At 48.5% G+C, this 26169-nt stretch overlaps 2 protein-coding genes across 2 annotated transcripts in view; both read left to right on the top strand.

Moving 5' to 3' along the window:
• The first annotated feature begins 4741 nt into the window (after positions 1-4741).
• On the top strand, positions 4742-5412 carry LOC142570470 (uncharacterized). Its single transcript, XM_075678854.1, has one exon. It carries the CDS (start codon positions 4831-4833, stop codon positions 5410-5412), a length of 582 nt encoding a protein of 193 aa, XP_075534969.1. The 5' UTR covers positions 4742-4830.
• A 6431-nt stretch (positions 5413-11843) lies between these two features.
• The window catches only part of LOC142571005 (uncharacterized), a 230604-nt gene continuing 216278 nt past the window's right edge, over positions 11844-26169 (top strand). Inside the window, exon 1 of the mRNA XM_075679305.1 lies at positions 11844-11959. The gene's annotated coding sequence lies outside the window, so the exon portion shown is untranslated. The remainder of the gene's footprint in view (positions 11960-26169) is intronic.

Here is a 26169-nt window from a genome sequence, read left to right as displayed (position 1 = left end):
GATGCGTAGCAGGGGGCGGCAGAAAGTTAGGTGGGCGGATGACATTAAGACGTTTGCAGGGACAACATGGCCACAATTAGTACATGACCGGGGTAGTTGGAGAAGTATGGAAGAGGCCTTTGCCCTGCAGTGGGCGTAACTAGGCTGATGATGATGATGATGAAAGCTATAGACAAAAACGGAGACGTAAGTCTCCCTTTTCTTGTTTCTTGAGCTGCTTCTTTGCCCGTTCTCTGTCCGTTGTAAGCATCTTTATCTTTGCAATACTTCGACATTCTTAATATCTTCGAAATAAGCTCAATGTTCAGTCATAGACCATTTCACACAGCTTAGCGCCAGGAGAGCCGCCGCTGGCGGCAAGAGTGACCACTACGGTGCGTTTGCGTTCGCTGTTGATGCGATCCAAACCGTCATGGCCGGACGCAACTAGAGTTGGCAAGCGCGAGGAATGAAAATATACCCTAAAAGGAAGACTGATGCCCTGATAGACGGCACAACGGCGACTACAAATCCGAGTGTTCGCCTTTGTAGTCCAATCTTCAGAGCCGTTACACCTGCTGCGACGCAGACAGGCGATTCACACGGGACACGAAGTTCTTATCTATGAACGGCGCCGTTATAAATGTTAGAACTACTAGACCATAGTAAAACAGCGTCGGCAATGTACTGTGCTCCGCGATTGAAAGGCAATACTTGGAGCGCGCGGCTGCTCAAGTATTTCTGATTTTTCTAAAACAAACCTTGTAATGGTTCACAAGTTCCGGTGGCGATGCATTCACGCCAAAAAAAAAAAAATATTGCTCCCAGAACAGAGCAGCTGCGGGAAAGCGGGCCCAGTAGGGCGGCTTGATTTGTTGCGCGCTCATGACGCATGCGCCACCCATCAAAACCGTTTCACTTGGACGGGGAGAAAAATTGACAACCATTTCACTCTGTGAAGATGGAATGACAGTGAAAGCTGACGACAGTCGAAGCTCTCAAACGAAACGAGTCGGCCCGGCATTGCACTGCGTTGGGGATGGACCCATGCTTAACGCCTGCTTCCCTTCCGCCGCGGGTCGCACTATTTACACTATTTCACTATTGCGCTATTTTCAGTATTGAACTATTTTCAGGTCGGCCCACGTATGGGGAGGGTTTAACGCCAGCTTCACCTTCGGCGCGGGTCGGCCTGATATAGAACTATCTTTGGGATCGGCCCACGTATGAAATTCAAGGGCGCGTTACAGGTTGCCGAGCCCACAAGGGTATGTGTCATTGAGCTTGGACCCTTTCTGCCCTATCACCAGGGTCGGCCCACATGAAGGTTTTTTTCTGTCGACGGACGCCGAAAAAACTACGGAAGGTTAGTCATATGCAGCTTTCGCTGTATAAAAAAAATCAAAATGGGCAGTGGCTTAGCTCGGCTATGTCAGGACATACGTAGCGACAGCTAAGGCATAGCGTGGTTAGCCTTGGTTAATCTTGATTGCAAGTCCAGGTTAGTTTGGTTGTCTAGCTATATTGCGGCATTTAGCCAGTCGTTCGGTGCACTGTTCGTCTGGGCCATTCGTTTCCTCTTCATCTCGTTCCGATGTCGATTCCAGGCCTCCTGCTTATCCGAATTGTCGCCGTCCATACTGCCGCCTCAACTTTGGTTGGGGCGCACTCGAGCACTCCTTTTCAATCCTCCGACATGTTTAAGGCATGCGACGCAGCTGTCGAAGCGAGCGGAGGCGAGCGCAACGACGAGGAACGCGGTGTGACGTCATACCAAACGGCGGCGGCGGCCTCCGGAGGCCTCCGCACTCCCGTCTTTCGTGGCTGTGACGTCACTACACTTGGCCCTAGCCGAAGCGGGCCTAGCTTTCTCTGCTTTCCGACAGGTGGCACTGACGGTCAACAGCGCGTTTTTTTTCTTTCTACTTTGTTGACCGGCGCATGTGCACGCTTACGCTTGGATGTTGTATTTCTTGAGCTGTTTTGTGATCATAGTGCAGCACATCGCGTGCAGACTGCACGAATAGTCTTTTAAGTGAAGTGGTGGTGTGGGGAAGTTTCCAAACAACGTTGACACTGCTCGTAAAGCCGACGACCAGGCTGGAATCAGTGCGTTAGGTCTAAGCCTGCGGTGTGGTACGAAGGTCTGCGAGGTTTCTGCGTGCGTCGAGAGCAGCGATGGGTCGGTGCTGCGTTCCCAACTGCCGCGGAAATTACGATAAGGGTCCTAAAGTTAGACTGTTTTCGTTGCCGCGTGACGCTGCCCGCAGAAAGCAGTGGTTGAGAGCCATCCGTCGTGACGACGTCGACATCGGCACCTTACGCGATCCCAAGGTATGTAGTACATCCACATGTTCTCTTCCGTAGGCGCCAAGCTTTAAAGCAATGTCTATCGTTTCTTGAATCAATGCATTTTTTTTTACGGAGACATTTTGTTGACTGTGTAAAAATGGTGAAAAAGATTTCCTTTGCTTCCTGTGCTGCCTGCTAGCTTCGTGCTGAAATCGAGTTGAGCTAGTGGCATATTAATGAAATAGAGTTGGCTTCTGTTTGCCTTTCTGGTAGAAATATTGGAATTTCGTATTTAATGTTTTGGCGAGTCACTTGTGCCTTCGGTACTCGTCTGGAGTGATTCTTGATGCTGAACCTCTGATCTCACACTTGACACGGCCCTTCTTGACTACTATTTGCTGACGAATCTATACGACGCGTTATATATGAAAACAAAAATGCCGGTGGAGATGGTGAACGAACCCAAATCTTAATAATTCATCTTTTCTTTTGCTGTGAAGGTTTGCGAGCTACATTTCAAGCCAGAGTTTCTCAAGACCACCTCTAGCTATACAGCTTCTGATGGGAGGACAGTGGAAGCACCAATGGGACTTACACGTCTGACACAAGAGGCTGTGCCAACCATTTTCCCCAATAGCCCTGCCTACCTATCACACTTTGCTCCAGTACGTGATGCACCGGAAGACAAACGAAGGCGCCTTGAAGCATCCCATCTGGATGAAGCCGTGCAGTTATCACTGGCAGCACATGCTGAAGAAGAGCACAGGAACAAGCTGGCGTTATATAATGATCTGCTTTCACGGCTTCCAGATGTTCAGGTGTGCGATTTCTGGATGGTGAAGACTGTTGAAAACGCTGTGTTTTTCAGGTGACTCAGGAGAACTAGAGGTGGAGCGCTCTGTTATAGTGAGTGACCTCATGAAGGTTACGGCCTTCTGGAGGAAGGCGAAACTCTCTTCTGATGATGTAACTATGCCTAGCAAGCTAGAAGATATGCGCACTCTTGAGTCTGTGTTAGAAAGTGTAAAAATGTTCAAAGCACCATCTGTATGTCACGCAGATGAAAAAGTGAAAGCGTCTTTTCAGCTAGTGTGCTCACTTCTCGATGACATTGCGAACGAGGATCTTTTGCCACAAGAACAGTTAGAGACACTTAAATTTTTAACGGAACAGTTGCGCTTGCTCCTTAAGGATAAAATTGCTTTGAGGTATCCAGCAGAGCTTATGATATTTTCAAGCATCCTTTATACCATTTCCCCACATGCCTATAGGTTCGTCCGCAGTACTAGCAAAATAATTTTGCCACACCCTTCTACAGTGATGAGCATTTGTGGCGAGTATCGTGCTAGTCCTGCGCACGAACAGACAGATGAACATTTCTTGAACTACATCAAAAGAAGGACAAATCATCTAAAGCAACATGAAAAAGTCGTCATTCTCATGATGGACGAAATTCACTCGACGCAGTACTTTAATTACAAAGGTGGGTCATTGACTGGCACAGCAGCAAACTGTTCTGATGCAGCAAAAACTGCTCATGTTTTCATGATTCAGAGTTTGCTATCAGGGCACAAGGATGTTGCACATATCTTGCCTGTTTTTAGTATCGAAGCAAGGCAGTTGCACGATGTCCTCAAAAAAGTTATCTTGGAGCTTGAGAAGGCAGGACTCACAGTTATTGCTGTCATAACAGACAACAATGCAATAAACAGAAAAATGATGTCCATGTTTTCGCCGCATAACAGGTTGGATATTGTTTACCCTCACCCTGCTGACAAATCTAGGCCCCTATTTTATGTAGTGGATCCTGTTCATTTATTAAAATGTGTGAGGAACAATTGGCTTAATCAGAAAAATTCTGGAACATGCATTTTCTATCCGGAGTTTTCAAGTGCATCATCATTAGTTCGCATTAATGGAGCTTCTTTTAAGGCACTCCGGGACATACATGAATTTGAAAGCAAAAGTCTAGCAAAGTTTGGCTATGGGCTTGCATACAAAGCTCTCCACCCAACCAACATAGAAAGACAGAAGGTAAAACTAGCACTTAAAGTTGTCAATCCATTCGTTATTGAAGCCCTGAAGTCACTTGGAGCAAAACTTGGCCTGTCCGATGCTGAAGGAACGGCAGACTTTATCAGCGTGATACTAAAGTGGTGGCACATTGTCAACGTAAAAACGCCTAAGAAAGGCCGTCGGCTAAGATGTCCCTATCAAGAACCAGTGACGAGCTTGTATGGTGTGCAAGTGCAGTTCCCGAGTTCTTTCGTCAGCTGGTTAGATGTATGGAAACAGGTGAAAATGGACACCGGTGCTCTGACAACTGATACGCATGCTGCACTCAGGCTCACAACTTATTCCCTAATTGAGGTCTGCCGCTATTGCATTGAGGAGCTTCACTTGGAGTATGTCTTGCTTGGCAAATTCCAAACTGACAGCCTCGAAGAAGGCTTTGGAAGATACCGTCGCCTTTGTGGGACAAACTATCATGTCTCCATACAGCAAATATATGAGGCGGAAGCGAAGCTAAGGCTGCAAGACTCGCTTATCTTCCCTGAAATGAGAGACATGTGGAAATCTAGCAGCAAAACATTAGATGCCAGCCGCCTCATAGAAGACTACAAGATAAAAATAACACAAGAAGACATTAAAAGCAAGGGGTCGAGCTTGCCAGCTATTACATACATAGCAGGATTTTGTGCGCATGCAGCTATAAAAAAGATTCCTTGCACAGCTTGTGCAGAAAACCTTACTGCACAGGAAAGAGAAATGGAGCTGGATCGCAACATAATAATTGAGAACCTCTCCCGGGGTGGCTTGAAGTTCCCGAGGCCTGTAGTCATAGATGCCGTGCTGCGAATGCAACTAGTTCTTGAGAAATTGACTACACAAGAAAATGTTGTGCAGTTTCATGCTTCCAGACATCAAAGGGAATTGCTGATTAGTTTGACACAAGAAGTAATAGACGATGAAGGATTCGATATCTGTTCTCAAGGTCATCATCCTGATGATGTCTATCAAAATATACTGTGGGCAGCAGCGAATATATTGCTTAAAAATTATGTCGAAATGAAGACAGACCTCTTAAACACTGAATTGTCAAAAAAGAAACAGCAAAGAAAGCTCAAAACGCTTTCGTAATGCAGACCAGCTGCAGACAGGTTGTTTGGTTCAAGGATTTGTTTGTATTGTTTGTAGTCAGTGTATTGTAGTGTGTCTATACAGTGTTTGTGAGGACTCCCTTTTCGTTCTTCAGTGTGCATTTGAAGTAAATCTGTCAGGGTATTGTTCAGTGTTTCTTTTAATCAGTTCTATTATTGGAAAATAAACCTTTTTTCCTTAATGCTACTGTCGCCCACTCTCTTGCTTGCATGACAGCATGACACCGTTAAATAATGGTTTTAACCGCGGGCCTTTAAATGGAACTTCATGTTGGTATCAGAAATAAATTGACACTAAATACTGATCATGCATTGAAATTCTTGGACGCTCCCATTTCACTTTGGTTCAAAGGCGAACGGGCGGTAGCAAGCAGACGCACTCCGGCGGGGTCGGGCAAGGTACGTGACGTCACGGACGGAGCGCGCAGGCCTTGAAATAATTCTAGGTGGCTTTGGGCGAGGCGCACGTTGTGACGTCATGTGCGTCCTCGGAGCACCACCACGGCGAAATCGCAAGTTCGCGGTCAGTAAAACTGTCGCTTTAAAAAAGTGTATCGCGCGCGCTGCGCCTGTGTCTTCGTTTCCGTTCAGTTCATGCTCGGAAAACGGATTGGATGGCCACGCGTTGTGCGTTCCTCGGAAAAACAAGCAGCCTTCGAGGAGCTGCTGTTAGAACTCGCCCGTGAAAGGGCTCGCGGCTGGCGCGGCGAGAGCACCCCCCCCCCCTGCCCCCCCCAGCCCAGGTAATCCGACAGGAAGGAGGAGAAGCTCAAGAGCTGAGGAAGCGGGAGGCCGAAGCAATCCGGCATCGTTACCTGTGGGTTCCATAACCATGACGAAGGTCAGGTGCACGTAGCACAAGCTTAGCTTACCCGCCTTTTTGTTAGGGGAAGGGTTGGTAATTTTTTGTTTGCGACACAGGTGAGCACTATAAGTGATCGCCGTTGGACCAAAGGCTGTCACAATGCGTCGCAAAGTCTCTTGATTTTACCGTATACCACGATGCACCAGCTCGGCATCCCCAGCGCTTACAGTATAGGTGCAAAAAGCGCCGGCGACCATGCGCTTCGAGTATCGGGTTTCAGTTGCTGAGCACTGTAGTTTGTGCCTACAGAACGTGCATATTGACACAAGATGATTTCAAATTACGCGCGCCAGCCGCCCCCTGCGTTCGTCCAGTTGTTTACTGCTACCTGCGAAAGATAGCGGCAGTGAAACGGGCAACACGGGCTCGCAAGGCACGCGCAATCGGAGCAGCGTGTCATCAGCGCGGGACACGAGGGAAGAAGAAGAGGTGCGGGTCTCTTGCGAAAAATCCCCGCGAGTGGGTAAGCGCCAAACTCATCAAGGACATCATCATCATCATCAGACTGTGGACGTTCCTGTAAGGCTCTTGTTATCTGTTTGTCGGGCACAAGTTCGCCCAAGGTAAAGCGATTAAAGCACCATCACTCAACTGTGCGTTACAAATCTGGTGGAGGTGCGGGGTATGATTTCAAGCCCTTCTTAAGCCAGAGAAAGGAGCCCGGACTCACGGCAACTTGGACCCATCGAATTGAGTCCTGTTCACCAACGCAGCAGTCGTCGCCTACGTGGTGAGCCCCCTGAGTTCTTCCCTTTGCCGGATTCTATCGGAGCGTCAGCATCTGCTAGCGGAAACGCTACCGAGATGACAACTCAAACCACGCCAACTCATATCGTAGTCAACTCTCCAATGACGCCAGAGCCTTTCCATGGCGACACATTTGAAGACGCAGAGGACTGGCTGGAACGCTTTGAGCGTGTCGCTGAGTTCAATGGATGGAGCGGAGCGCGCAAGCTACGAAACGTTTACTTCGCATTAGAGGACAGCGCACGAACGTGGTTTGAAAACCACGAAGCGACATTTGTGTCGTGGGATGCTTTCCGACGGGAGTTGCTGGCAACTTACCCGAGTACCGACCAAAGGGAGAGGGCCGAAGCTGCCCTGCAAGCTAGAAACCAGCGTAACAACGAAAGCGTGGCCATGTATGTAGAAGACATGTCCCGCCTATTCCGCCGAGCGGATCCGAACATGAGCGAGGACAAGAAACTACGCCATCTAATGCGGGGCGTAAAACAGGAACTGTTCGCAGGGCTGGTTCGGAGCCCGCCACGCACCGTCGCTGAGTTTCGTTCAGAGGCGACGATTATGGAAAGCACGTTGCAACAGCGATCAAGGATGTACAACCGGGAAATGAACATCACCTCTGTAGACGCATTTCCAGCCGTCTTCGGAAACAGCGTGGAGGTCATGCGAGAGCTCGTGCGATCTGTAGTGCGAGAAGAGCTTCAGAGGCTATGGCTTGACCAGAACGTTCCAACGCCCTCTTCGCTGGCAGACCTCGTTCGCGAAGAAGTCAGACAGGTGGTCCGGGAACCACAGCTCAGTGCGCAACCCCAAGCGCCACTCCTGCGCCAACCGACCCTCTCATATGCCGATGTGCTGAGGCAAACTCCCGGACGTGCTGGCATCGCAGCCACTTCCGCTATGAATAGCTCGATGCCTCGAACTACGCTGCCGCCACCCAAGAGAAGATTCAGGAAGGCCGATGTATGGCGCACTCATGACCGAATACCCCTCTGCTACCATTGCGCTGAGGCTGGCCACCTGTACAGAATGTGCCACTATCGTCAGGCAGGGCTTCGTGGTTTTCCGGTGAACGCACCATGCCCTCGAAATGGTGAGCGTCCCTTGGAAATCGAAGAGTACCTGTCCACTCGTCAAAGCTCTCCATACGCCTACCAGCAACACCAACCTCGGTCAACAGCGCCGTTTAGGCATCGGTCACCGAGCCCCCGCCCGTCTTCAAGCTCCCCAAGACGCCGTTCACAGAGCCCGCGTCGGGAAAACTAGAGTCAGCGACCTCGGGAGGTAAGGTCGCTGCCAACGCGAAAAGAGAAGAACCTCCATCGATGACTCCGAGCGACGACGAGGGACTCAGAAACCAGTGCCGTAAGAGTGACGTTGCTTCCGATTTACGTGTGTTTGTTGACGGTTACGAAGTAGACGCATTAGTGGATACAGGTGCAGATTACTCGGTAGTAAGTAGTGAGCTCGCCAGGAAACTGAAGAAAGTGCTGACTCCTTGGAAAGGGCCACAAGTTCGCACAGCAGGAGGACACCTCATCGAAACGTAAGTATACGAAGATTTCGTAGTTTATTAATTCGCCTGTAATTTCCGTCCTTCTGGCTCGAAACGACTTAAATTTTCTATATTGGGTCATTTCGAACAAAATATTGCGTCGTAAGTGCAACAGTTAGCTGTGATTGTGCACGTATGCAGAAACGCAAGCCTTCGGGCGTTTAAAAAAGTACGATTTACATGAAAATTTGCAAGGAAAGGTAAAAGTGCAAAATAAGGAAAACCACAAGAACGCCTGAAGCCAGGAGCACGAATGCTTTACAGGTTGCCATCATCATTGCCATCATCATCATTGTCACCCTACTGAGAATGACCGCAGCACGAGATTTTTTTACAGAATAATTGAATGCTGGCAAAAAAAAAAAAAGATAGGCTACGCCTTTAGCCACCCGGTGATCTGTAAATAGTAGCCAGCGCAAGGTACATGGGTACTCACTTTTATTGTTAAGCGAGCACTCGAAAGATGATTAACGGCTATTAAGGCACTATGCTATGGCTTATTACGGCTATGTTATGGATTGTCAATCGCCCCGTCCTGTCGTTCCTTTGTCGTTTGTCTTTTCATTGCGATTTAGAAGTCCTGAAGATGAACGTTATCTCTTCGTGGTGGACTAGTTGGTTCTGGATCGTGATGATCGTTTAACAGCGGGAACAGACGAATGGCAATACGATTTCAGAACGCTCGTCAGCTCGTCTCGTTTTTAGTCTGTTCGCACAGCTAAGAACTCACGATGATCTAAGGTATTATTTAGAACATAGCTCTGGCTTTGCTGCGTGCGTACCGTGGTTGAAAGTAAAAACACACAAATCAAAAAAGAAGGTCAACCGCTTTCGTACAATAATATTTGGAAAATTTCTTTCTAGAAAACGATAAATGAGTGTTGTGCTCGAAAGAAGTCAAGTTGTCATTGGAAACGACGTCCAGACAAATCAGTTTCCCACTCGGGAACGATAATGTGGAAAGGTATATAGGGCGTGAACAGTCGATGAGCTGCTTTTTGTGAGACGCACATGACACTATAAGCAAGTTTGATTCTAATGATTATGCATAACGTGACTTACACTTTCTTCCTGAAGCCTACGGGGAACTGCAAATGGGTTTAGTAAAAAATATATGACATCAACAACTTCGCTGCTGGAAAGATAGAGTAATAATTTATCAGACATCCTTCAAATACACGCCTTCAGGCATTCTCTTAAATACTTCGCAATTACCCAATGCTCGCTGCAAAGAGCTATTGAATAATGAGGACAATAATCAAACGGGAGTGTGATTTTTTAAATGCTTTTACATTCATCGCAATTTGCTTAGGACGACAGGGAGACTGAAACGATGAGGCAGCGAATCTATGGAAAGTACTAAAGAATTTGGCTGTTGATACGGCGTAAGAAGTACAATAGGTGAAACCATTTGTTTGGTACTTACGTCGGAGGAACATGTATGTTTAAACAAGGTGTTGCATGGCATATGAAGCAAAAACATATCGCGGGATAAAAATGTCAGACAAGGCTGGTGTCCGTGTATGTCCAGGTAGATAATTATTTGTCGTAGAAACTGGCGAAGGCAGAGCATCAGATGACGTGGGGGAGAGGGAATGCTACGACAGTCATTTTGTTCTTGGAGAGCGGTTCATTATTCATCCCAACGATCCGTACATAATGCACACGCGCATATGCCGAGATCTCTCGCGCCAGATACGAGAATTTCCATAGCAACAGGGCTCGCATTAGCAGCTGCATATTAGCAGAAGCTGTTCTCCCCGTTACTCATTGACGCTAGACATTTATCATTCCCGGAAGGCGGCAAAAACCCCCTTGTCACATTTGTAACGAGAAGCTTCAATGTACGCCGAATGACGGAGGGACTGCAGTGTGATGTATGAGACAGTGGTACATAGGCGTTGTAGCTGGCGGTGCGGTAGCGGATAATCACTTCAGAGTGCTACGATGTTTCTATCCACTTCCACGGGCATTTTAGTAAAGAACGTAGTCAAGCGATGCCGTTGTCGCTTTCGCATCACCTTCTCCATGAGGTGGCCCAACGATTACGAAACAATTCTTGGTCAGTTCGCTAATGCACTGTGTCGATAGGTTTATCATAAGTTTACCATACAAGTGAGAGTTAAGTGCTCGGGCAACCGCTCATGTCTTTACACAAAGGTTCTTTCTCTAGCATTGTTCTTAAAAGGAAATTCCTGCGAATCTTGATGCTGGACACATAATTAGCGAATGCGGCCGGCCAATGGTAAACATCACTCACGATACGTAAGCATCACTTACGAAAAGTTTGGTGAATTGAGTCCCTGGAGGGCTATGCATGATGCCCCTGAGTTTCTCGCTCGCCCGAGTTTGCTCTGCGGTAGTCAGTGAACACAAGTGGTACGGAACGCGCGAAGGCAGCGCATAATAAATTGTCGAAATAAAGCCACGCATGTCAACACGAGCGCACCCTGCTTCCTCGTTTCGAACAAAGAAGACCGGACAACTTTACGCACCAGCGCTGGCTATTGTCATCAGCGCCATATCGCAATATCGTAAAATACAGTGACTGTCCGGCTGTGCAAATTATAGGCACGAGCCGCTTGCCATGCCTTTTTGAGGCCTGTCACGAGTGTGTCTCCTCTTTCGGACATTGTCTCTCTTTCCACCGTCGAACGCGAACAGTGCCGACGTGATGCATTCTTTCGCCAACCCTTTGGTTTCTTTAGAATTTTTCTCTATAACTTGCTTGCACCGGGTGGAACGATAAACAAATAAATGAATGCACCGGCAGCTTCACCACGTGACTTCTTTTTCAGCCACCCACCCATGAGGTAACGGCGAAGCGCACATGGTAATAATCCAAGAGTGAATCTAGATAAGCCAGTGAAACTGGAGGCGTGCCGAGGTTTGAATTTTTAAGTCCCTCCATTAGCAACTATTAGCAACCCTCGGAAAGCGAGTGATAGTTTCGGTTTCAAGGAACATCCGTGCTCCAAGCGGTCGCCGGACATCCTAACCACGTCCTTATTTTTTTGTTTCTCGTACTGCGAATTTTAAATCGGGGGAAGCGCAGGAAGTGGTTGCCTTCGTGCGTCCGTCGAGCTTATCTCCGCTCACTCTTGCCACTCGCTCAGCGATATCAAAAGTCGGATCGCGCTTGGTCATCTGCTTCTGTTGTCGTCCCAAGTATGAAGATGGGAAAGATAAGACAGAGAAGCTTGATCGGGGCGCGCAAAGAACGGAAGACGCAGGGAACCAGGTCAACCAAGCATTCGACGAAGGCGGCTAAACGGGGCATCAGATGTGTCGCGCGGCTCTGTGGTGTTTCGTGGTGTGGAATTCCAGTTCTGCGAAGCTTTTCAGGTTTTCTAACGACAGCAGGTAAGCGCAAGTATTCGACTTTATTTTCTGCGCAGGTATTCATTTTGCATGAGTAAGCCAATTCTGTGCAAGCCTCAGTGGTCTGACAAAGGAGCACTGTCGCTCGACCCATCGTCATGACAACAGCCCATCTGCTGTCGGTGCAGTACCTGTACTCAAGGGCTTGAGTGCGTGTTTGCTGGCCTATATATTTTGTGCACTCTTTACTTTGTCGACACATACAGCCAAAGCTAAAGAAAAAAAGAAACAGCTATTTTTTATTAAACTGCTAGACCAATGGCGGCAAAAATTTGAGCGAACGTAATTTATTGTTGCGTTTTGATGCACCATTACTAAGATATCGTGCTGCAGAAAGTATAATCTCGCTATTTTATGTGAATTTTGGAGCGTAGACGGTACCATACGCTCAGTTACCTTGCTTTAGGCACAGCTTCGGTCTGTGCAAGTTTTTGAGCAGCTGTATTATAGACGAGGCGCAATGTTATTTGTTTTGCCGCTAAAATGTATTTAATAATACCAGCAATACAAGCATAGAGTATATAATGCTAATTAAGTACGAACTCGTAATACCCCTTGAGATGAAGTGCGCTATTAAGTTTTTTTTTTTTTTGAATGGTTGGTTTCTTGCGCTGCTGTTGTGTCAAAATAGTGTCTTAATACTTGCCGTGGTTTTCTACACATATGAATGTAACGCAAATTATGACGACTTGTGTTGAGTTTTGGCTGACGGAGAAATTGGCCGCTTTAATTGATCCCTTTCACAACACATGAACAAGATTACCGATTGATGGTGTCACGAAGTTATTTTCTTTATACTACCCCCCTCTATATCTGTGGGCTAGTTGAACTGCAGCCCTAAACTTATCCGCAAGCAACCAATTTCAAAACGACTACTTTCACGAAATGTAATATATTACCTGCGAATACTGGTAGTTAACGACGGTTCGCTATATAAATATTTTTTATTATAATTGCACGGCTCGGGTGTGTACGAGCGCTGTCCCAATGCTTTAAACATAATAGAAGCTTCCAAGGTAAACGCGCTAGAAAAGAAGCGCGTCGTTACTAATCCCGGCATACTTCAGCAGGTTCTGCTCCGCGATTTAGCCAATGTCGCCGCGCGGCCAGCGGACCTGCCAGAGAGCACGATCACAGCCCGCTCGCATGCGAAGTGGGAAAGGAGGGCTTCAGAACCAGCCTCCTCCTCCCGGCAGTGCGCCCTTTCCATCTACCTTCTGACCTCATCAGGGACGTCATGGAGGCATTGTTTTGTTTGCGCATTATTTCCAGTTGGATTTCCGGCAACCGCCATTGGTGGAAGCGGCGCTGCCGCCGCGTATCGGCATGGGACCGAGTGTCCCAAGAAATGTCTAGGGTGTTTCCGCCCCTATTAGCTCATTCATATAAGCGCGTCTTCAGAGCTCGCGGAGATACCGAACTTTTCCCAACTCGGGTATTTCTGAATAGCACTCCTGTTCATCTTTTTTGCCCATACAAAAGAGCAGTACCACGCCGACACCAACAATGAGAAGTACAATACCAAAACAATTTTATTTCCCTACCTTCTGGTTGAGTTTTTATTTATCACGGCCACGAACATTCAAGTGACCTCCATTGCCTTTCGGCAAATCGATCACTTCGATTACAAGATGTCCAAGGGCTCAACATATGATCTTAAGCGGATTGTTTAAGAACGTGTGCAAAAATAGATTTATGTAAATCAGGGTTAGATTCGCGGCGTTCGTGTTCCGTATCGGTATTTCTTAGGTAGTAATTCCAGCGTGCTAATGAAGCCGACAAATCGTTTCCTGAAACCCCGTCGAGTTCCTCCTAGCCGCATTCGATTAATTTCTTGCCGTCGGTAATCACAGCATGAAGAACCTCAGGTAACCCCTGGGATTCGAGCTATCACGAAAGGAGCCGTGTTGTACGTATTTCTTCTTGCAGGTCATGCTAGTGCCTAGTCACGCACTTTACATCGATTGTTCGATTTGCGTGACAAAAGGAATTACACTTTTGAGAAGGAGGATCATTGCAATATCAAAATGAAATGCATTCACATAAAACACCGAGGCATGATAATCTTTTTTTTTTTCATTTTTGATCCAGAGTGTGCAATCGGAAATTCCCACAAAAATAAAAGTGACAACGCTTTACTTAGCAGCGTCCTGTGGGACCTCGTACATTTCATTCTATGCAATACCTGTTTAACTGATAACCATGCTTTTAGGAAGCGTGAAATCGACATTTTTCATGGCGTTTTGATTCATATTACGCATCCGAACATTCTAGTCTCCTACTCGTAGTTGTTTAAAGTGTGATTAGTTTACGCTGTACGCGTATAATGTTTCAATATGAGCGTCAAGCTTAATGGTCTTTGAATATTCTATGAACGTTCTGGAGTTGGCCATGAAACAACACCATTTTCTCAAAAGTGGTTATCTATCATCCCTGCAAGTAGATAACGAACCCACAAATCGTTCATTACGTCTTGACTACCACCATCCAATCAGGCGTGTGACAATATAAAAACCGTTACAATAATGTGCTGATAAACAGCGGGAAAACACTGACATTTGAACACCAATGGTTTTTTAGACTTTCTAAACTAGCATAGCACGTGAGAATCAATCACTAATATGTCGTATCACTGCTATGTGCTAAGTATCGTATCGTACTCATTGCACCAGCCTTGTAGCTGCGGGGGTTCTGCGAGAGATCCCTGTGGACCGCCAATCAGATCCCTCAGTTGTGTGAGGGAAATGCTGTCGCCCAAGCCACAATTCACCACATAGTAGTCTACACGCCAAAAGAGACCTACTGCGAGACCTTGTATTTCAACACAGGAGAACGCACGACTCGTTTAATCTTCAACATGCGCGACGACGTCTTTCAGCCAGACGGCGTTTCCTATACCAAGAAGCCTACAAGATTCGTCTCGTCTGTATCTGTCCGCGCTGTCACGACCAGTGTCTTCTACTACGCCGTACGTTAGAGAACTGTATTTAAGATTATTCACGGTGACAAAAGTTTTTGGACCAAGGCTACAGTGCCACAATCCGAGAAAGCAATACATCCATTACTGCGCTTGCTGAAATCGACAGATCACAGTGAATGAGTGTATAGTTTCGATGTTCACTTCCCGACGAAGCGACATCCTTAGTCTTTTCTCTCATTTCTTTCTGTTCTTGTTTATTTTTATAGCGAAGCTGTATATAGCTACCCTCCGGCGGTGGTCGATGTCCGTCCGTTTACGCGTCGCGTCGACAGGAAAAAAAATTTCGTCTTCAGTTTCTCGCGAATGTTCTGTAGCTCTTAACATAATGTAGGTATCTTGGAAAAAAAATTATCCTGACATTGGTCGCTATAACCACTATAATTACGCATAGTTTCATTTACTTGTCTTAATTAGTAAGTTTACAGCGAAGTTTTAAACGTTACAGAATTCCCGCCTGCTGTCAATACATGGGCGTCTACGGAGGGAGTATGGTTGCAGAAAACGGCTGTAACTCTTGTGTTATCGAGACTATCTAAAAAAAAATTATATGAAAATTAGCCGCGAATACGATTCTAACATTACGCCGAGTTTCATGTAATTTCTTAATTACGTAGTGCACAGTGAAGTTGTGAATATTGTGGAATTCCCGTTTGCTGTCAATACATGGGCTTTACGAGAGCGAAATGGACAACCCTATGTTTGTGCGCTAGAACGAAACTCTAGACCTTCCAAGTTACATTCAGCTAAATAACTAGGAAGTATGCTCAATCGCAAATTACAAAAAAAAAAACATGCTTTGTTTCGTGCACTCCGTTCACTGCGCCCTGGTCAACGCATATCGTCGCTCGCATTGAGACTCGGTTTAACGGCCACCTGCGTCCCATACACACTGTCACCACCAATGGGCGTTGTGTGTTCTGGTTACGTCATAGTCGCCTGGGCAACCTAGTAGTAGTAGTAGTAGTAGTAGTAGTAGTAGTAGTATTAGCGGTAGTGTGAGTAGTAGTAGTAGTAGTAATAGTAGTAGTAGTGGTAGTAGTAGTAGTAGCAGCAGCAGTAGTAGTGGTAGTAGCACCACCGCCAATATGTACATAGATGCGTCAACTGAGGTAAAACACACCACAGCTTCGCTGCTGGTCCTTCTTCACAGAGTGGAAGGGCTGATGAATTGTGTTTCTCTCTGTGCTACCCGTAACCCACTTTTTCCTGCTCACCGTAGCATACTATATGTGCATTGTTGTGAAGTCGTGGGTCCGTGCGGCCACGGAGGTTCCATGAATGGTGCCGTGCCTGGCGCCGGGAGGAAGAAAGGTACGAGCGACGTTTCAGGGAACAGAAAAAGGTTTATAAACAAAAAAATGCATGATCAAGCTTTACAGCAATGACTCCATCTCTCGGAGCGCACTTTATGTTAGAGTGTTTGCATGTCCGAGCCTCCTCTATCACAGCAGTCAAGATCCGCTTTTTATGCTGACCGAGGTACAGCCCTCTTGAGTGTGTGATGTGTCCGTGTATAAAGTGTGTGTTTCCGGTATGTTTCCAAGCATGCGGCCAATGTATCGTACACGGGCTTTGCGCCGCCCTTTGTCATGCTCGGGGTGCATATTACGTGGCAATGGATGAATACTTAGTGCTTGGCGTATCGCTGACGACAAGATCGTTGGACGGGATTCAGACTCAAGGGGTGGGACAGAGTATCCCAGACGTGTGAGAAGATGGCGGCCAGTAGAAGTGAGTAGGAGGCGCTGGCGATGGCTGACCCAATGTGCCTCTAGCAGCTAGCCTAGTGTGTTATGTGTCCCTAAGTTAAGGAGACGGCTTGTAGTTTGACCTGCCATCCGCTTGGACGTGTAGGCCGAGGATACGAGCACGATTAACCTGTGGTATCGGTGTGCCATCCACGTGCACAGTGATAGGGGGAGTAGATGAACGGCTCCGGGGGCGAATGATTATGAGCTCCGACTTTTCCGGAGCACATCTTAAGCCGCATTTTCTCGCGTACTCGGAAACTGTATCGACTGCTTGCTGCAGTCGGTCCTGGATGGCTCCGTCGGAACCCCGTGTTGACCAGATAGTAATGTCGTCCGCATAAATAGCGTGGGCGACATCAGGGATCTGGTCGAGTAGCCGGGGGAGCCCTGCGAGCGCGATATTGAATAGAGTAGGGGAAGAACTGAGCCCTGGGGTGTCCCACGTCCTACAAGGCCAATCGTACCGGATCGATGCGGTCCCATTCCTACGGTGGCTGGGCGACCTCGAAGAAATGCGCGGATATAGTTGTACATACAAATTCCACAGTGTGAATGTGCAACGTTGCGAAGGATGAGGTCATGTTCACCGTTATCGAATGCCCCTTTTAGGTCTAAGGCGATGAGTGCTCTCGTTTGGGCGGACGACGGAGGTCCTATGACTTCCTCCCGCAATTGTAAAAGCACATCTTTGGCACACAGACGAGCCCGATATCCGAATTGAGAGTTAGAAAAGAATGATTTTTCTTCGAGGAAGGGCTGCAGACGCCGCAAGAGTACATGCTCCATGAGCTTACCAATGCAGGATGTTAGGGAGATGGGTCGTAAGTTTTCAACCTTAACAGGCTTGCCCGGTTTGGGGATCAGTGTGATGTCGGCGTGCCACTATGCTTGGGGAAGCGTGCCCTAGCTTGCGCCAGCAATCATTGAAGTTATGGGTGAGGTGGTTAATATCCGCGTCACTGAGGTTACGAAGGGTAGCGAATCGGATGTGGTCGGCTCCCGGTGCCGTGTTGCGGCGTAGGTCTTGTAGAAACACCCGCACCTCGTCAGATGTGATGTCTGCATCGAGCAATTCGTTCGCCTCGCCTACATAAGGATATTCAGGGTACTGCGGCGGCGGGCCTGTGGGTATGAAATGCTTCGCTAGCTCTCTGAGGAGTGTCGAGACATCGTCCCTGTACTCGTGCATTAGGATGTGCAGCTGTTGAAATGTTTTTCCCTTGTTGTGGTCGGATCTGTGAGTGAGCGAAGAATCGACCCCGTTTTTGCTGCGCTCAATGTGCCTGAGAGGCGATCGCAAAATCCTCGCCAGTTATTCCTCGTAAGGATCTCTGCATACTCCTGAGATTCCCGTGTAATTTGATCTATAGGTTTCCTAAGTTTGCGGTTGAGGCATTGTCGTTTCCATCGTCGTGCCAACCCTTTGAGGGCGTTCCAAAGATAAGTAAATGCGCGTCTATGTCTGGTGTCTCGGTTGTGGTGCGCAGTGTGCTCGTGGTGGCCTCTAGATTTTGTGCGAGAGAGTCAAGCCAGCGTTTGTGCCCTTGGCGCTCAGGTGGGCCCTAGCGATGTTCCCTGAATTTCGCCCAATCCGTTATACGCACATTTCGCTCAGGCCTGCGCGCACTCCGTAATGACAAGGTGGTCGCCACAATGTAGTGGTCACTACCAAGGTGCTCCTCTAAAGGCCCGTGGGCAACGACTGGGCCAGTATTGCGCACGAAGGTAAGGTCAGGGCAGGTGTCTCGAGATACGCTGTTGCCCATCCGAGTGGGGTGCTCTGGGTCGGTAAGCAGCGTGTATGTCATGTTACAGATGACATTCCATAAGCGGGTCCCTTTAGCCTGCGATTTAACGTAACCCCATGTAGTACGCGGAGCGTTAAAGTCGCCGGCCGCCACACAAACCCGTCCAAACCTACCAAATTCTGTTAGTAGCTGCTGAAAACAGTGCTTTCGCGAACGGGGGAAACTGTATGCATTGAGTATAAACAGACTCTCGCTGCGTTTACCTTGCGTAATTATTTCCAATATTTGGTGAGGAATGTCAATCTTAGTGGTATGCATGCGACATGTAACATGTTTCGAAACTAAGGCTCCCACAAGAGGAGAGACACCCGAGAGCGTGCTGTAGCCGGATAAAGAAGGTGTGCAATTGACTTCCTGTAAGAGGATGACATCGGGAGGGTTCGTGGATGTGGCGATACACTGCTGTAGGGAACCTCGTTTTCGGCGGAATGCCCTACAATTCCACTGCCACACAACTAGTTGCTCCGCGTTACGCGGCGCCATCATCATCGCGAGAGGAAGCAGGCGGTCGTACATAGGGATGCGGGCACCGGGTGAGGAACTTGCATGCGTGCGAAAGTGCACTCTATACATGATTTCACTTGCTCCGTAATTCCTATTTTAAGGGCCTCCATTTGGCGTTCTATCCTGTCCAGAGCCGCCTGCATACTAGTGCTCATGTCTGCCACCAGCGCGTCCATTTGTTTTTGCAGGCGCTCACAGCGCGCCTCCATGTCACGACATAGGCGGGCTATTTCTATTAGAGTTTCGGGATGTGGTAACGAATTGGTAATAGGGGAAGGGGTAGGGAGAGATTTATGGGACGGAGCGAGCTGTGGGGGACCCTCCGCCCGACCTAACTCCCGAGGCGCCTCCATTGCTGTTTTCTTCTCCGGGGTCCGCTGCACCCCTGAAGGGACCAAGGTCACCTTGGCTGGGGCGTTATTCTGCAGGGCCTTCTTGTAGGGTTGTTGGGAAGATGGGGAAGGAGGGCGCTTCTCTGGGAGGCGCACCAATGCCTCGCAGGATCGGGACCGAGACTTGGAGTGGGTCCGGAACTTGCGACGGGATCTGCGACGGCGTAGGACAGTAATCAGCCAAATGGCCGAGCTTGTGACATATCTTGCAAACCAGTTGGCGGGGTCGATGGGGGTAGCAGCGGAGTTCTGCGCCATAGAAACGCACGTAGCGAGGCACTTTAAGTACTTCAAATGTTACCAACGCAACGTTGGTTTGACCCATCATTCGTGCTTGAAGTTTTTGAGTTCCAGGAGCCAAAAGCTCATCCACTAGGTTGGAAGACGGTGTACCGGGCAAAAGGCCAGGAACAATTCCCTTGCATGAGTTGTCTGGCGCCGCAAAATATGTCGTGATGGGATGACCCGCTGACCAAGGTTCAGCCTCCTCACCTTGTACAATGCGTCGGCTACGTGTGACTGGGGTGTGCTGATGATTGCCAAGTTCTGCTGAGGTCGCAGTCGGAATATGATGTCCTGACGATCCTCGGTGGTCAAGCCGGCTGCACTCCATGGAGCGCTGGCGAATTCTGGGCGCGTCCACTTATCGAGACAAAGTCCTCCGTGAGGCCGCAGAATTATCTTTTCATCGTGCAAAGGATGTTGAGGCAGGTTCTGATTCCGACTGCGCTTGCGTACGGTAGGCTGGGAGGCGTCCGGAATGTTCTCGATGCCCCAGATGTTCTCGGAGGGTTGCGTCTTAGCGCGCGTTTGACGGATGCCTCGCTTATGTATGACTGTCTTCCAACAGCCAGCTGTGTCGTCGTCAGTTTTGTCATCGTAAATGTACGGGGCAGCGTCTTCCTCCATCCTTTCCCCGGTCGGAGTGTCCACCTCTCGCTGTTGGGAGGGAAAATTGGCGACGATGGGATCGGCGGCCACTCCCGCGGTACTCACCTCGGGCGTCTTCGTTGTTGTCGAGGAACGCGCGGCGGCGTTCTCCGTCGCCGATTGCGTCTTCTGCTCGTTGGAAAATTACGTTGCGGCAGATAAATGCTCCATCGAAACAGAGCGGTGAATTGGCCGAAGGCCCTTTGCACGCGCGTTTAGAACCAGGGCCTCGGAAGAACTGGTCGCTTGGCGCTCTTGGTTCATGGTGTAGTAAACATGCCAAGGCAGCTATCTTCAAGAGGAGCTAACTTACATCCCATATAAGACGGTACGCTGTCAAGCACATTCATACTTCAGTGCCTCTGTTCTTATGTCAGCTCTGTTGTAGGTGCTGCATCTTATTCTGTCAGCTGAATGAGCGCTCCATTTGAGGTCAGCGCTATAAGCAAGAGGGAAAGAGAGCAAACAAAAATTTAATAAATAGCGGGGAGGTCAGCCTTAAAGATGACTGATCACGGACTGAAAAGTAACGCAGTGCTAGAAACAGGTATAGCACATGCAGCATCGAGCATTCGCCCTGAAACTGACTCCTCTAGACTGCTACTCTGCGCCAGAATAAAATTAAGGGGAAAGAAAGAAGGTTATGAGCGGCGGCGATGTGGATTGAAGGAACGGAGAAGTCGTTTGTCAGACACGCCTTTCACAACTGCGAGTAGAGCACAGTGCTGTGTAGGAATGCGAGTAATGGAGCAGCTGCTCTGCGACCGAAGTTGCAGCCTGGCCAACGTCCCAGCAGCACGTCTTCCGTAAGCGGTCGATTCCCGATGTTGACGGTGCAGCGAATCAGCCAGCGCCCGCCGCTCACGCCCATACTACGTACGTGGTTCACTGCTTCCGGTGTGTCACAACAATCGCTGTTGGCAGACTCGGGACGTTAAAGTATTTGCACTGAAAAGATTAGTGAGCGCGAAATGAAGGCTAAAACACAGGTTGAAACACCTAGGTGACCTAGCCAGGACGGACGCTTGCGTTCATCTTGTTTACACGTTTAATTACCTTTGCTTTCGTCTTCATTTCGCACTCATTAGTCTTATCACTGGACACATTCCAATTAGCCCAGCAGGGAGAAATCTTAAAGAGTAGATGCATGTATTGTCTGGTGAATGCCATAGCTGTATAGTTGTAGTCCGTCAACAATACAAACAAGATTTCGCTGGAACCCATGCGCACCATTCGCAGCGACATAGTACGGTCACGCTTCTGAAGTCTGCTATGGCGAATGCCCCCTTTTGTCTCGCGTTCTTTTCTCGCACTTGTGGCAGTCGCGCCGACGAGATAGCAGGCGTCGCGTCTGAAGAACGGCAAGGAAACAAATGCTTTGTTTGCACGTTTGTTCCCACGTGGGCCTCCTTGTCCAGATACACAATGGTGACGATGGCCAAGGATGACAAACAGAGAAAGGACGAGGCAGCAGCGCGTAGGTTTCCCTTTTGTTTTTTCATTCACCTGTTCGATGCTCTGCTTTTAGCGTTGTATCTACATTTTGCCTTGTGTAGGTGTTCACTTTTTTTTTCATCTGCTTCTTTGCCCTCTGTACGGCTGTCCTTTCTTCAGCTTTTTCGTTGCTAGAACGCAGTAAGACTACATTTTTTTTTCATATTTACTGCCGATAATGTAAAGGTTAAGCGTTCCACAAGGCAATATTTGCAGAGACACTTATCATTGTTTATATGCAGGAGAGAGAGAGAAAGCAGTTTATTTGCACCCGTCAGAGAGTATGGGTGATCGGGGCGAGACGCAGCCCCCCCTTTCACCGTCTACCTCGCCCCTAGACGTCGGCCGGAATTGTCTTCCGGCGGCGGCCTGGGCTTGACCGATGACTTGTTTTTGGGCTTGTTCTGCCTGGCTACGGAGGGAGGATTCCCATGACTACTTGTTTCCATGTAGACCAGGCATGGCAAGACAATACTCAATACCTTACTTACGGCGTGGTTAGTCGGATTGTATGGCACAAGGTACTTGCTTCGAACGCCAACAGTATAAGCTGGATTCGCACTGCCACCGCGAGGAATCTCTACTTTTTGTTGCCATAACGACAGGCTCCGCTTTTCGTTTTTTCTGCGTGACAGTTTGTCCTGGCACTGTAGCAGTGTCTCGAAGCTATGTTGTTTCGAGTGCGGGTTATTCAGACAAACGAAATCGTGATGATGAAAGTCATCGGAAGCGACGAAGCCGCTTGTGAAGGCGCACAACAAACAAGCTATAGTTAAAGCTCCCAGGCCAAGCAAACAGCAAACACGCACAGGAAAGAGAGGTGAAGTTCATCCAAGTGCACGAAAAGCGTGCACCAGTGAAGTGGGCACGATGTACAACGAGTATGATGAGCGTGTGAAGAGCATATTGTAGCTCGTATTGGGGATGGAGCTCGGCACAGCGTCGGTCCCTATGTATATCGGCAGCGACCGGACGCCCCGTCGACGATCACTGGCCGAAGCTTGGCTGAGGTATTGGAGACGTCGGACACGTCTGGGCTAGACGCCCTTACAACGTTCGCCAGCAGCAGGCTTCGGGAGGAACCACCTGACGCTATCCTTCAGTGGCAGCGCAGCCAAAGCTACGCGCACGCGCTCGCACGTGCGGAGCTTTGGCTCTTGTGTTACTACGCTAATTTATATAGATAGTGGAGGTTTCTTTCTGACAGCTTATAGGACCAGGAAGACCAGATGTGGATACCAGAAAGCCAGAAAACTAGGAACAGCAAGAAAAGGAAATAATTTTAGTTGCTATGAGGTAAATCTTGAAAGAAAAATGAACATGATAAGTAATATTGTTTGTTTTACAACGAACCTTACAGTTGCTTACATCCGCTGACTACATGCAGATACGTAGTAAAAAAAAAAGTGTGAGCTTCGGCTCCGTTGCTTTCCCTGCGCTGCCATAAAAAAGTTGTCGCCGGGTGTAGATGAGGCGCCTGTGTTCAGGTGGGAGCCTGTTGCGAGCATAGGCCATGGAGCAGCCGGTACCCTCGCGCCCCGGCCGCCATCTTGCATCTCCCGTCGCGTCTTCCACGATCGCCGGCTAGTCTCCGAAGGCCCTTCGCTTCTTATTCTCCGACTCCTCGTGGGAGCTGCTGATTGGTTTTCATTCTCAGTAGCCTCGTGTTTTAGTTTCGTGCCAACTTCTTGCAAAACACATTATAGTTTGTTCGCGCGCTCGACCATCCTGCGTCGTCGTCTTCATAGTGTCGACACCGCATTGACCCGCGCACATTGCAATATGCAGGTACACATACTGACAAATGTTTCGTTAGCTTTTACAACGGTTTCTTCAGCGCCATCAGATTGTGTATTGCTGTCCTAAAATGTTTCTGAATTAACACAAAACAACAACAACATAATACACATGCCACCTTTACGTTCTACGTGGAGGCAGAATTCCTGTACAGGCTCATTGCGTTTGAGACATGCTTACTAGCCAACTTTGTGGTCTCCAATTATTTCTTCTTCACAATGGACGAATCATGAGCACATAAATCTCTGGCGAACACGTGCCCGACAATATACGGTCCACCGACAGCACTTTCGAAATCTGCAACGGAACTACGCCATTATATATGAGCAATCAAGTCCGTAAACGTTGAAGGTTTGGCACGACATAAACTGGCGGGGGAACCTCCGCGCTCGCGGCACTCTCCCACGCACACCGCACAAACTTTTCCAGCAACCATTTTTCAATGCAGTATTATTCGTGCGCCGAGCCAAAGTACACGCAGGGACGGACGCGCCCGCCGTAACTGCTTCCTGCCACCGCTTTCCAGATCTCCTACGTACTGTCAGCGCCTGCCGCTCACGCGGTAGCGCGGCTTCGCTGGAACCGCTTCAGTGAAATCGTTATTTGTTTCGTCAGCCAAGCCGCTGTCTCGCAGCGGCGCCCGCGTACGCGGCGAGGGCAGAGCAATATGCAGACGAGCGCATTTCGGAAAACCGCCCAGCCAGGAGTTTTCGCCCCGCCTGACTGGAACCTCGGCGCTCTTCGCACGATACCGCGAGAGGGCGCCACGCATAGCTAGAGCTCCGGGATTTGCCGTGCAACGTCGGAAACACGCCGCGAAGCTGCTGTCGCCGGGCCGGGAGGAAAGGGTGCAGCCTCACTCGATCACCGTTGCGCAAACTGGCGGTACGCGGTAGGGAGGCTGCCTCCCTCGATGTCCCTCTCGCTGTGGACGGAAACAGGATGTCGCCGGAGCCAGTTCACCGCTCTCATCTCCAGGAGTGGCTGCACTAAATTACGCTCTGCGACGATAGAAGGAACGGCGTTAACACGTGTGCGGTTGTCGGGAGGAAACTTTTGAATGGCAGTCGAGCGAGAATTGAGCTTCTTCGCTGATAATCGTGGTCTTTGGTGCTTCTTAATAAGCAGATATGTTTCTTTTAAAAGAAAACCCGTTGGAGGTGCTGTCACTTAGCACATAAAAACGACGCAACTTCCCTGTATTGCTTAAGCGTGGTTGTCTGACTCATAAGCCTCTGGTTGAACTCAAAGCATTCAATGACGATCGAGCCGAAGCTTGCACACACGATGTTAAAAACGATCCGCACAAGACGGAGGTTTATGTGAAGTTGGAGACTAAATGTTCGACAGTGGTCGAACAAGCGATGACTAGGGAGTCAACGTTTTGATATGGGACTTCTCAGTTGGCTCCCGAAACATTTCTTCTTCGATCACCATTGATCGTTAAAACAGTCGAGTAGGATTAGTTCTCTTGTTCCAGCAGCAAAATTCGCTATATATGTTGAGCTTGACATGCGAGGAGGACTGCGGATGTCTAGTGCCGAACACTTATTTTTTCCCCTTTTACACATGCTTAGGGCAGCCTCTTATAATTTGATTTGAAGAGTTGTCGATCATGTTTTGTGGCAAATATTCGTTTATTAGTAACTGGCTTAGTAAATCTGGAAGGCATCAAATAAATTACTTCAACAGAGCGTGGTTGTTGGCGCAAATAGCAAAGATGAAAATTGAAGAAGAGATTAATAATGTTTGGAAACGACGAAGCCTTCAGGATCACAATCAATTTTACAGCGAAGCTGTAAGCGTCTCGGTGGTCGGCATTTTTCATGTCCGCGTCGGTCAGCAAAAATGCGGGCCGATCCCGGCGGCAGTGCAGGGCCAGGATCAGTGGCCCGTACCACCGTAAGACAGAGGCTTCAAGCAGTCAGCAAAGTGAAGCGAACACTGCATACATTCTTTGGAATCACGCGTGCAACATACGGTTTCAATAAAGAACAAGCCAATAACAATAATCCGAGCCACATATTTGAAGGCAAGGCGCTCCTGATAACAATGCGAAGCACGTAGCACTCACTCCCCGCATACGTTTCCCCGTAAGGACTGCTGATGCGCCAGCTGCCGCGGCGACGGCGGCTTGCGACGTGGGGAATAACGTCACTAGCCTTTCGTACATCAACGAAGAAGCCTAGCAACTGATTTCAATCTTGTTGCAGCACTGCTATAGGTGGCGGCATGCTTTCAAAATTATTATTACTCCCTTTACTACCATTGCTCTAAATTACTATTACTACCATTACTATATAAAGCGTTACGTACCCCCCTCAGCAGTTGTAGTGGTGGTTTTCAACAGCTTCGCTGGACAATCACTTTCGCATGGCCGGGAGGGCGAGCCAATTCTTTAATAATATATTATAAGTACATATAGGTGCGCAATATATACAGAATAAATATAGGCTCACCATCCAGTTATCGAAATACTGCAGATTAATTGTCGTCGACATTCACATACATTAAAGACAGAGCAGACCTGACGATT

Source organism: Dermacentor variabilis, chromosome 2 (assembly GCF_050947875.1).
Source record: "Dermacentor variabilis isolate Ectoservices chromosome 2, ASM5094787v1, whole genome shotgun sequence".
NCBI lineage: Eukaryota > Metazoa > Arthropoda > Arachnida > Ixodida > Ixodidae > Dermacentor > Dermacentor variabilis.
The sequence above is the reverse complement of the archived record's forward strand: the minus strand, read 5'-3'. Positions and strand labels throughout refer to the sequence as shown.